Source organism: Hirundo rustica, chromosome Z (assembly GCF_015227805.2).
Source record: "Hirundo rustica isolate bHirRus1 chromosome Z, bHirRus1.pri.v3, whole genome shotgun sequence".
Taxonomy (NCBI): Eukaryota; Metazoa; Chordata; class Aves; order Passeriformes; family Hirundinidae; genus Hirundo; species Hirundo rustica.
The window spans coordinates 22,738,361-22,750,278 of NC_053488.1; the positions used below are offsets into that span (position 1 = coordinate 22,738,361).

The window sequence follows — 11,918 nt, forward strand, 5'->3', positions numbered from 1 at the left end:
GCATTGCTGATGACTCATTCTGGAACAGGAACTTCATGGAACACGCTAATGTGTGTGCAAATTCATCTTCCTTCAGGATATTTGAAAAGCAGTTGGATTCCCTGGCAATTATTCCAGCTGAAAAGGTAACTAAAGGTAATTGTTGGCCAGGGCGCCAACAACTCATCAATGTTAATGGCATGAATGGAAAACTGTAAAAGGTAAAATAAAACGTTCCTTTAAATGTCTTGATCCCTTGAAAGATGAAATTTCATGATTTGATAACATTCAGCAACTTGATTTTGTGTATTTTCTCAAGAGTGTTGCTGCACAGGTACAATAACATGTTAACGATCATATTTTTTAGCCACAGAAGAAAGCATTTAAGCAGCAGTTTTATATTATTACATTATTATTATTTCTAGACTTCAGCTTCCCTGGTTCATAAGTTCTTTGCCAACAGGAACTTTCACCTTAAGAGACTAACCTGCCTGGCTGGAAACTGAACTCTGAAGGGTATTTTTATGTAAGGCAGTGTTGGGGATTCAGTTTTCCTATAGCATTTTCCCCCCCCATAAGTTACTAAGAGACTAAATACTGATGCTTAAAAGCTACTTGACCCACACAAAAGAAGTAGATCGCTTAGTTTGGTGGGGAGGGAAAGGCTCAGGGGCTCTGGGAGCTGGGGGTGGTTTCTTCCGCTCTCGGTTTCGGAGAGAATGGTCGGGCGACTGCTGGCTGCGTGAGGAGTCCACTGTTAATGGAGGGTCTGGTCCTGGGAATTCTACCACCCTCCATCATCTGCTGGAGCGCCCAGGAATTTGGAGCTCCTCACCTGCCCTGCTGGATCTGGGTCAGCCCTGTCCAGCCGTCGCGGCTTCCTCAACACTGCTCACTTTGCCTGCCAGGACACCCCCTGCCTGCTGGGATAACCCCCCATTTCCACTGATCAGAGCCAGAGTTTTCCACCATTGGCTTGGTGCTCTCGGGGTCCCAAGAGATCAGACTGCCTGGGACTTGTGAGACAAAGCCTATCAGGGTTCTTTGTTCTGTTTATTATTATTGCTGTTGTTTGTCTGTCCTGTTACATTTACTAGTAAAGGACTGTTATTCCTTTCCCCATAGCTCTGACTGAAAAGTTTTGGGTTTTTTTTTTAATCTTCTAAATTATAATAACTTGGAAGGAAGGGATTGGAATTCCCCATTCCTAGAGAGGCCCCACCTCTCCCTAGCAGACATCTGTCTTTTCAAACCAAGACAAGCAGGTTCAGGACTGGCTGGAAGAGGGAGGGAGTCCTTGTCTGGGGAGAGGTGCAAGGAGAAGGCTCAGTGCAGCCACCTGGGAGCTGGTATTGGCACTATGCCATTTCAAGTCAACATGGGAAATTAATGCGTGAAAATTTGCACCCTATTACAGGAATGCTGCTCTTCCAGACACGTGGTAACTTCCTTGCTGACAAACTCTTGGTTCTGTGACTCCCATGAAGCCATGGGTGTGACTTTGCTCCCTTGAACCATCTGTGTGCCACCAGCTTTCCCTCCCCAGGTCTGGTTTCAAGAACTGACCCCACATCAGCAGTAGGTGGGGAGAGGCAATAAAATCCCCTCCTTTATGGCCTAGAGTTATTTGGTGAAGCACTGGGGGAGCACAGCTGAGAGGGTTCCTTGGGAAGCTCCATATCAGGAGTGGCAATTAGATTTATACTGGCCTCCCACCAGCTGGCTGGTTTATTAATTTGTGCAATCACAGCTAACACAAATGACTATAAAATTTGACCTGGTCTAGTGGAAGGTGAGAGGGGGTTGGAACTAGATGGTCCTTAAGACCCCTTTCAACCCGAACCATTTTGTGATTCTGTGAAAATGTCCTCAGCCTATAGTAAAGCCTATAGCAAGCATGTGGTGAGACTCCGCCTGCTCTCACCCTTCGGGACAGGTGTACTAATCCTTCCATGGAGTGGTTAGAGTCACTGTGTTAAGTTTCCCTGCCTGATTAACTAGACCAGCAGTTTTTGCCAGTCTCTACTATGGAGAACAAGGAATCAGCTCAGAAAATGGGTGGGTTTGAGTCCTCTTCAGTAGCTTTTTTTTAATGGGGTGAATGACTTCACCATTGAAATGTCATAACATGTTGTGGTTCTGTCTTCTTGCATCATGGTTAAACAGAGGTAAGGAGACACCTTTGCTCTACTGCTCCTACAGAATCTGTGTCCGGGGTTTTGGAACACTGTTACTTATTCTTTTACTGGAGGTATTAGAGCTGTTGGAGACATACAAGGTCCTGAAGTCACAGATTGCATGTTAGCACAGCCAAAATGTTAGCCCAATGAGGCTGAGAAGTTAGGACTGTCTTCTAAAGAGAAGAAGAAATGGAGACACATTGTGGTTAAAAATGGCTGTGGTGATGGTCCCTCCAGTCTTTTACAGGCGTTGTGTCCTGGTCATGTGGGCAACGGGTGATAGCCCTGCTGTGGCTGCCAGTACTCTGGGTAACTCTTTGGATGCAGCTGAGCATCCCAGCCTTGTGTACAGGGCTTCATCCTGACCACTAATTTGTCTGCCATCGCAGAAAGGGCTTTGCTGGCTTTGGGCTGCTGGGAGGGGAGCCCTTGTTTGTGTGACTGTCTGCCCTTGTGCTGCAGTGACTGTGAGGGACGAGGGCTGGCAGTCCCTGTGCACTTGTCTGTTTCCAGAGCTCTGGTTTGCCCTTCACTCAGGCACATCCTGTCCTTCTGGTTCCTTCCCAAGTGTTTCATCACAGGAAAAGGATGCTCCTCTTGGCCCCAGCTGATCTTACCATCAGAGGGTTTATCCTTAGCTCTGACCTCACTTCTTCTTTTTTAAAGCTATCATTGTAATTCTCCATTGGAGTTTCTCTCTTTCAAAGCCAGTTAAGACTGTGCAAGGCTTTCCTCCAGTATCCCCTGCAGGAACTGTTCACCTAAATCCTTTCTAACTTTTACTTTCTTTGTCACACTTTTGTCATTTTTCCTTCTTTTTCAGAGCTTTCTGACCTGGGTTCTTCAGCTGTGATGTAAATCTGATATATTATTTTCATGCTTTGATGACATACCTTTATGTTTGGTCTCCCGTAATGAGAGAAAAATAGAATTAGGTTGTGCCATAAGAGATTTATATTGGAAATGGAGAAAATTTCTTCACAGAAAGGGTTGTCAAGCACTGGAAGAGGCTGCCCAGGGAAGTTGTGGTGTCACCATCCCTGGAGGTATTTAGAAGATATGTAGATATTTCATTTAGGAACATGATTTATTGGTGGTTTGGCACTATTGGGTTGATGGCTGGACTCAATGTTCTTAGAGGTCTTTTCCAACCTAAACAATTCTCCAATTTTATGAAAGTCACTGGAATTTTCTACTACAACTCTGCAGGACAAATTCACATTTTTTTAGATGCTCTAGCCTAGATGGATGTCTTTCTTCTGCTGATCATAGAGTGATCTTCCTTTTAATTTCATCCCTTTTCACCTCCCCTTCCTATTTTCAGGGCTGGATTTTTAAATTTTCTCATCTCACAGATTTCTCTGACTCCCCCAGCCTCTGTCTCAGCTCTCTGAAGAGTCTGACTGCTGTGATATCATCTTCCTCTCCTTCTGGAAACCTGGGCATGCTGCAGAAGACAGGCACTTCATGCACACTATGACATTAAAATATAAGAACCAAATTAGAAGCAATCTTGAGAGAAAGCATCTAATCCATCTCCCAGCCCTGGAGCAGGATCCTACCCACTTAAATAATTCCCTGATAAGTACTGGTCTAGTCTGTTTTTCCAAGCCACCCAGGATGGAGGATCCACACCTTCCCAGGAAACCACCTTCACTATTGTCACTGTTTAAAAATTCCCACACTGCCTAATGTATGCCCCCTATGATAGCTGGTTTTTTTTTTTTTTCCTATCTACCCCTGTTTTTCTGTAGATGTGTATGATGTGACTGGGTGTCCCCTGAGCACCTTTATTGTTTTCACCTTCTGTAATAAGTCTTATTTTCCAGGTCTCTTATTGCTGCAGATTGTGCCTCCTCCTTGTTCTGCTTGGTTTCATCTCTAAAAGAGCACAAGAAAAGGCTGCAGCTTCACACCCTCGCTCTGTGAGAGGTGGGAAGCAGGTAAGTTCTGTATAATTCAGTGAGACTAGTGCAGTCATGTTGTTCAAGGAAAGTCCCCCAGGCACTTCACTAATCATCCTAAATGAAAGAGCATGAAATTAAAATCACCAGAGACAGTCACATCTTCTCATCTTCCTATCTGTATCTGCAGTCCCACATGTAGTCAAATGGCAGAATCACCCCAACCTAGGTACCCCAGCCTGCTTGGGGATATGATTTTATTCTGTCTGAGGTTTAAGACCAATAAGAAATTAATTTTAATCCTGAACAGGCTGCAGTCAAGATGTGATTACATTTTAACATATCTACTGTAGCATGAGACCATTTCTGAGCAGAAAAAGAATTTCAGGGTGAAGATATAATTCTCCCTTGTTTCCTTGTAATATCAGCTTTATGGACAATGGGGAACCAAGGCTCTTACCCAGTGTGATTCCCATTCTCACAGCGCTGTGGGCTTAGCTAAGAAGTGGTCCCACTGGACTACTCAATATATTGGGAAATGTCAAAAAAACCACTGTCCTTTGAAGAGGTTAGTCTCAAATGGGAAGGGAGCATGAGAGCACTTCAATTCTTCCTATCTGCCAGTGCAAAAAGTCCTGGAGGGTCTGTTTCCAATATAGTGCAGGACAGGAGGATATCTCCAGGGTAGAGTATGGTTTCAATGAGGCAGCACACCCTGCTAAAACCTGCACATGAGGCACGGAACCTGTGGGCCAATGGGCAAGCTGGTCACTGCTGCTTGTCATTAGCCTGTCATAAGATGCCAGGGCACAGAAAACTGCTATAACCTTACCTAATCTATGACCAGGCTGTCTTGCAACCACATCTCTGCTGACTTGATTTAATTTAAAGCCCAGAAGGACAACAGGAGACTTCCTTATCAACCTCCAAGTGTTTTATATCAAAACCCAAACCCTGGAGTACTGGCTTTGCTGCTCTGATGTAAGCATCCCCAAGAACCCTTCACTGAGCCTGCTCCAAGCTGACCTTTGGCAGTCACTTTAAAAACTGAAGCTGCACTCTAGCTTGGAGAGGAAGCTTACTGCTTTAAGGCTGCTGTACTCCAGGCATGAGAGCTCCTGACTCTGTGATGAGAATGATGAAATGGGAAACCAGGCATAAAAAACTCAGCCACAGGGGAATTTCCTGGTTGGTCCTTGCTATAATTTACTTCTTTGGGTCTAACAGTGAGAGCACAACGGGGTTTTCAAATGGTTTCCTCTCCATCATTCATATGGATGGTGGAGGCTGAATGTCATTCCAAGTCTTTACCAGCGACATACTTGGTATCACCAGGAAAGCCAGTCTTACCGCATAGGATGCATGCTCTAAACAGGGGGAAAACAAACAGCATCCCTCATGTGAAGGAAAAGGCAAAACCTGTGCTTTAAAAGAAAAAGCAAACACTGATGTTAGTGCTCAGCAGTACATATATCGTTCCAAAAACTTCCCCAACCTCTACTTCCCCAAAACACTCCTTCTCCTTCCAGTTTATAAAGCCCTTGTGACACACAGTGCTTTGTTGGGCAAGACTTGGCAGCTCCCTGTGCTTACATCCCATCAGCATGAGAGTATCCCTTGGACTAGGCTTTCTCCTGGCTTTCCTGGACCCAGGTGAGTTTTTCAGTGGGATCCATGGGGTTGTGAGACATGAAAGACGTCTGGGAATGGAGTGCTTTGCGTGTGAGGCTATTGCTGCCATCTGAACCATAAATGCCCCTCGTCTTGGAGGACTTGCACTGCAGAGGGGTGAGGGTGATTCGTCTTGGGGAATCTTTGGTTCTATGAGCCCATGTTCAGATGAGGGTGTTGACATTCACAGCTTGAGCCTGCAGTCTAATTTTCTGTGGTGCTCACCACTGATATAGCCAGGACAGCCAACACAGTGGTTCAGGTTACCCAGAGGCAGCCAGATTTTGGTAAGCTGAATCCATCTCCAGGCTCATTTATTTTACTTACGTCCAGGGTTGTGTGACATTTTGGACATAATGTCATCTCAGCCATCCTTCAGCTCTCCCCCAGAAAACCACTGCGGCCTTGGAGGTCCTGGGTCACAATAGATGCCACGACCACTGCAAGGCAGCATAGTTGGCACCTGGCTTTAGGGAAGTGACACATGCCCTGGACCAGTTAATCTAGAGGCTGGACTCTTACACTCTGGTGTGTGTCATGGAAGAGATCCTGTTTGTCCTCTGTGGAAATACATGTTATTCCTTTAAGAGTTTCCTGATGATATCCTGATGAATATCAGATAGTATCTGATATTCTGGTCTGCTTAAAGTGTTTCAGCAGGTATCTGGTGAAAGTGGTTTCCCCTAATGCTTACAAAGAGATACACAAAGAGATAACGTTTACAAAGAAAGTCTGTAGTTTGTACAGAGTACAGCCAGTACCTGCTGACAGCTTTTGTCCCCCAGCCACTTGGGTGCCCTTATTCACTACAAAGAGAGAATTTGGGGTCTGTGGATCCAGGGTCACCTGAGTGCCTGCCTGAGGCTGAACGGGTTTGTAGGGCTGCTATAATCAGCAACCCCACGAAAAGACGAACATAGATTGCACAATGAAACAGGAAATAAAAGAGAAATGCGAAAAGTGCTGATCAGTGCTGAAATCAAACACCAGTGAAAGGGGAAATGAGATCGCTTATGACTGCTGCTCAGGAATGTGTCCTTCCCTCCCCAGGGACCTGCCTCCAGTGCGAGATATGTCACAGCATGGGAAAAAGCTGCTCTGGCCCCATGAAAACCTGCACTGGTGGTGAAGACACTTGTGGCATTATTCTGCATGAGGTCCTAATAGGTGAGACATTCTCTAAGCCAGTGTGGCTTTCAGAGTGGGGTTGGCTGGGGTCTTGTCTCTCTCCCCACTTCTGTCACTGTTAGTATGGTCTGCCCTTGGATAACCTGCTCATTTTGCTTTTACTGACAGATGACCAAGAGATCAGGACAGTCTAGGGTAGGAAAAGCTCTTTATTCCTCAATTCGAGAAGCAGTTTTCTCCTGGGAGGATTTGGTTCTTGTGTGTGGAGGGAAGGACCAAAACTGTCACCTGTCTCTATTGGAGCCCCTGGCTCCCTTTCGCCCAGACTAGCTCAAGACTGCAACAAGACAAGAAAACTCCCATAGGTCCTAGAAATCAGGAGAGTGGTGCAGGGGCTTTTTCCCCTTATCATGAGAGAGACCACATCTGTGGCAGAGGAAAGGAGTCAGACTTGGTGAGAGGGTGAGTCCAAGGTCTTTATTTCAGTCTTTATGCCATCCTGATCGGATGTCTGCCTCAGTTCCACTGCTCAGGCTAAGTCCTGCCTGGCTGCGGGGTCCGGGCTTATATCCAGGGAAGGGGCTAAAGGAGGGGACAAACCAACACACAATGAGGGATCCTTAGCCACTTATGGGAGTGGAACAGGATTTGAGGGACATTTAAAGAAACCAATGGAAACATAAAGGGAGGAACCCCCTTGGCTCTTGCCCTATCATTTGATGTCCTTTCCCAAACTCTTCAAAAGCTGGGAGGAACAGCCAAATGACAGACAGGGCCTGTAGGAGGGGACTGGGAGGAGTGACAGGGAAGAGGGGTAGGGACAACCCTTGGAACAGAATACTTTCCAGAAGAACAGGGGAGTACAGAACAAACCATTATAACACAAAATCCAATATAAAAATAAGTAACATAAAATACAATATGAAAACAATCAACGCAGAGCAGAATGCAACACAAAACCTCATAGCGGGAGGTGACACTGGCTTTTAATTCTAGCTAAGGTGAATAGTTGAGTCAGGAAGCAGAGAGACTGAACCATGACCCACACTAAGCTGCTGACATCTGGTGCTGGTGGTGCACTGGTGATGTGTGTAGAAAGAAGTTTGCCGGTTGTCAAGCAAGGAGGGGGACACCATGCAGCCATGCAGTGCTACCAGGGCTCAGCTATTACCTTATCATTGTAATCATCGTCATCATCAATCAGTTTTGGAATAAACCTTGAAGATCATCTAGTTTCAAACTCCCTGCCCTGGGCAGGGGGACCTTCCACTAGACCAGGTTGCTTAGAGCCCCATCCAACCTGGCCTTGAACATTGCCAGAGGTAGAAGTCATCCACAGCTCTCCCTGTCAACTTGTCCTGGTGTCTCACCACCCTCACTGTCAAGAATTTCTTCTTAATTACTAATGTTAATCTACCCTCTCAGTCTGAAGCCATTCCCTCTAGCCCTATTAGTTCATGTCCTTGTCAAAAGCCCTTCTCCAACCCTCTTGTAACTCCTTTAGGCACTGTAAGTTGCTATAAGGTGATCTTGGAGCCTGCTCTTCTCTAGGCAGAACAATCCCAACTCTTTTAGCTTGTCCTCACAGGAAATGTTGTCAATCAGTAACCATGTCCCCATGGTTGATAAGTCAAAGCTGGTGCTGAGCCCTGACACAGCTGGACACTCAGTTGTGCTAGAGACATGGCCTCAGTCATTGTTCAGCCTTAGTGATGTGATTGTTGCTTTTTAGACTGGAGTCTGGCTCATATCCTACCAGCTTTGGCCCTGGAAGCCCTAGTACCTGCTTTCTTCTGCTGGTGCACCACCCTTCAACCTGCAAGCACTTCAGCAGACTCAATTTAGCTGTTCTGCTCTCCTTTACACTTTTTGGGCTCAGCTGATGGGGTAGACCAGACTTGCCCATGTCAGGATGCCTGTGGCTATGATGGACTGTGCACTCTGCAGATTTTACACAGGTTGAGCAAGCCTCCTATGGGTCAGAGGCATGTGTCACACCATAGTCTCTGCAGATGAGGTGTTCTGGCTCACTGGTGATGCCTCTCAGGGGGCTCAGGGGTCCCTCTCAGGCCCTGGGACAGCTGCCTAGAAGGTGGTACAGGAACTAAGGGGAGGGGAAGGGAGTTACTTTGTGTTGAAGGACTTGGCACTGACTTCTGCTTCCTGACAGGGGGAATGGCCATCTCTTCATCCATCAAGTCCTGCCTGCCATCCCACATGTGCCAGCTTGGTCCTGTCACCGTGAACTATGGGAAGGTGAAAGCAAAGAGCCACTTGGTTTGCTGCACAGGCGATGACTGTCGGACCACCTCCGTTTCATGTAAACTCTTTTCCTTATAGTCCACTCCCTCTCTGTCTGATCCATCCCATGGTGAGGCCTTCCAGGCTAAGCCATCACCTGGATTCTTCCCCTCATTCTCTCACTGAAACCAGCTACAGCCAATGTCTTTCATTCCAGTGCCACCAGATAATGATGTACCCAATGGATACCAGTGTCCTGCCTGCTATAGCGTGGACTCCTTTCAGTGCAGTAATGAAGTTGTAAACTGCACTGGATCTGAAGACCAATGTGTTGACCTTGCTGGGTTAATGAATGCTGGTAACTGCCTATCATTTGGGGGTGTTTTTTGTCTTCTTGGTGGGTCAAATGGGTGAAACTAGTCTAAGATAAAGCACTACTGAGATAAAAGTGGGCAAAAGGTGTGAAGTAAAAAAAGAGGAAGATACAAGGAACTCAGAGATGTAAACTGAAAACTTCAAGCTGATCAAAGGGCAGGCATTGTTTTTCTTTCCTTCTTCCCAATCATGCATGGATAATTTCTGGAATTCCTCATAACATGGGATAACTGAGATCAAGAGTGGAACTAGTTTCTTGGGGCAATCTGTACATGGGTGTGTAACAAACCTGACCAAGCCCCTGAACCTGCTGGCCCCAGCTAGGATGTATGAGGGTGAATCTGGATATAAACCAGTTACCATCTTAGTGGAGGTTCAGATGGAATTTTGGCAGAAACATTGCTTTCCCGTGGGGATACTAGGGACAAGACACTGTTGTAGTGGTGCTTCTGCATGAGGAAAGCCAGGGACAGGTCCCCTCACTTGAAGTCCAGCCTTTGAACAGATCCATTAGAAATCTTTTTCCCACCTCAGGTCCTGTAACTAGAGAAAGGAAAGTAGACAGTGCAAACTTTTCCACCCCTACTGCAGGTAAAATACTTTCACCTTTCGTGGCACACCTGTGTTCCAACAGGCAGGAAAAAACCCATGGAAATAAAGGGCAGCAACACCAGCTGTATAAGCAGACTGAAAAACAATTATCTTGTATATGGTTATGGATGAAGTTCCTTTGAGTTGATAATATTCCTAGGTGATGTTGTGATGACTGAAGGTCCTTCCTATAGATTTTATTAATGTGCAGTCTAAACCCTGAATTAGATCATGTTTCACAGAGACAACATGAAGAAAACCAAGATTTTTTGTAGTCACAGCAATGAAAATAGAGTGGGTCAATTAATTCAGTGTACCACTGAAATAAGAATGCTCCTGACTTGCCTTAACTTGCTTGATCAGCGACTGTGAATGAAGAAGGCCTATGCAGTGTGATAAACTGTGCAAAGAAAACAGCAGTGTAGGGGAGCACAGGAAGGTGAGGAACTAATCAAGTGTCTCAATATGCTATTTGTATTTGAGATACTGTCCACCAAAGTATTCCAGACCTCCATAACCTGCACAGCAGAGACACATGAATAGCATTAGCAAAAGCAAACAACACGAGCAAGAATATCTGAGTGGGGAGTTAGGCACTCAACAGCTGCTCAGGTCTCCTCTTCTGGCAAATGCTCCAGAGCCGGCAAAGTACAAGTTCAGGTTTCAGTGGGCTCATCAGTAGGTTTCTCTCTTGGTTTGGCTAAAATGCTGTAAAGTCTTCGAGAATGAATTCCTCTTAATAAATGGTTCAGCTGGTATTGTCATTGAGACTTCTCAATTCCATGTCAAATCTGACTGAGAGAAAGTCATCCAGTTGGAGTGTCATGAAAGGGTCAGAGAGAGAAGGAAAAAACTAATACCTGGCGTACAGTTACACAGCCCTGGTTTCTTTAGGAAGCCAAAGCTTGGGCAGAAGAATATTTAAACATGAGAAAGAGAACTACTTAAGACATTTTCACTTTATAAATTTAAATACTTAGAATTTTTAAAAGTCATATTTATTCAGCAGAAAGAAAGAAGACAAACTTTAAATCATTTTTATTTTAAGTCAAGACTGCCATGTTGTTTCCTCAGCTTTGTTCAGGGGATGGGAACAAACAGTCCTGATGGATTTGAAACCAACTGGATGTAATGAATGGGCAGTTCTTAGGCTGGAAATGGAGACTGCATGGCCGGGGGGGAATAACATTGGGGATTGGATCCTCTGGTGCGTGGCATGCATTTCTTGTATTTCCCTTGCATAGGTGGACTGTCTCTGAAAGCTGCCATGAAGGGTTGCACCACCATTTCTGAATGCAATATGGTAGGAGATGGAAAAACCAGCCTGGGGATGATGGACATAAAGTTGAAACGGTTCCAATGCAGACCAGCTTCTGCTATGTACAGCGTGGTTCTCGCCGGGGTTGCCACTCCACACACAACCTTCCTTCCTGTCCTGTCAGGATTCCTCCTGCAGAAAGTACTTTTCTGAGTCTCACTGGTGCTGAGTTGAGCAATACCCACAGCAAACTTCAGCGGTGGTTTGCAACTTAGTCCTTTTTGCTGTAGCTTCTTCTGTATGGGGATTTTATTTTCAGAATAGCTCTTCTCTCATATTTTCACAGAATAAAGACAGCATTTACACTTCTTTTGTTTCCACACTGATTTAATATCATTTAAAGCTTCATCAGTTCAATTGTGGTTGGTTTTGTATTGCAATCTCTCTGTGCTTTGTCCACACTGGGACAATACAAGACTAAATGAGGTCTTCAAACCCTGCACAGGAAGTGGGAGCTCTCAAGACAGCCCTGGAGCCTTATATCCACTATCTCAGTAAAAGTGGCAACATACAAAGCTACTTTTCCTGGCT

At 45.4% G+C, this 11,918-nt stretch overlaps 1 protein-coding gene across 1 annotated transcript; it reads left to right on the forward strand.

Moving 5' to 3' along the window:
• Window positions 1-5,633: 5,633 nt before the first annotated feature.
• Window positions 5,634-11,695, forward strand: PINLYP (phospholipase A2 inhibitor and LY6/PLAUR domain containing). Its single transcript, XM_040090354.1, has 5 exons — window positions 5,634-5,716; window positions 6,785-6,901; window positions 9,033-9,182; window positions 9,321-9,461; window positions 11,314-11,695. Exons 1-5 carry the CDS (start codon window positions 5,668-5,670, stop codon window positions 11,538-11,540), a joined length of 684 nt encoding a protein of 227 aa, XP_039946288.1. The 5' UTR covers window positions 5,634-5,667; the 3' UTR covers window positions 11,541-11,695.
• Window positions 11,696-11,918: the final 223 nt, after the last annotated feature.

Excerpts from the sequence above, each read along its gene's own strand:
- PINLYP (XM_040090354.1), top strand. The coding sequence starts at position 5,668 with ATGAGAGTATCCCTTGGACTAGGCTTTCTCCTGGCTTTCCTGGACCCA. Across the intron at positions 5,717-6,784 it reads CCTGGCTTTCCTGGACCCAG|GGACCTGCCTCCAGTGCGAG; the intron begins GTGAGTTTTTCA and ends TTCCCTCCCCAG. Across the intron at positions 9,183-9,320 it reads TCGGACCACCTCCGTTTCAT|TGCCACCAGATAATGATGTA; the intron begins GTAAACTCTTTT and ends CTTTCATTCCAG.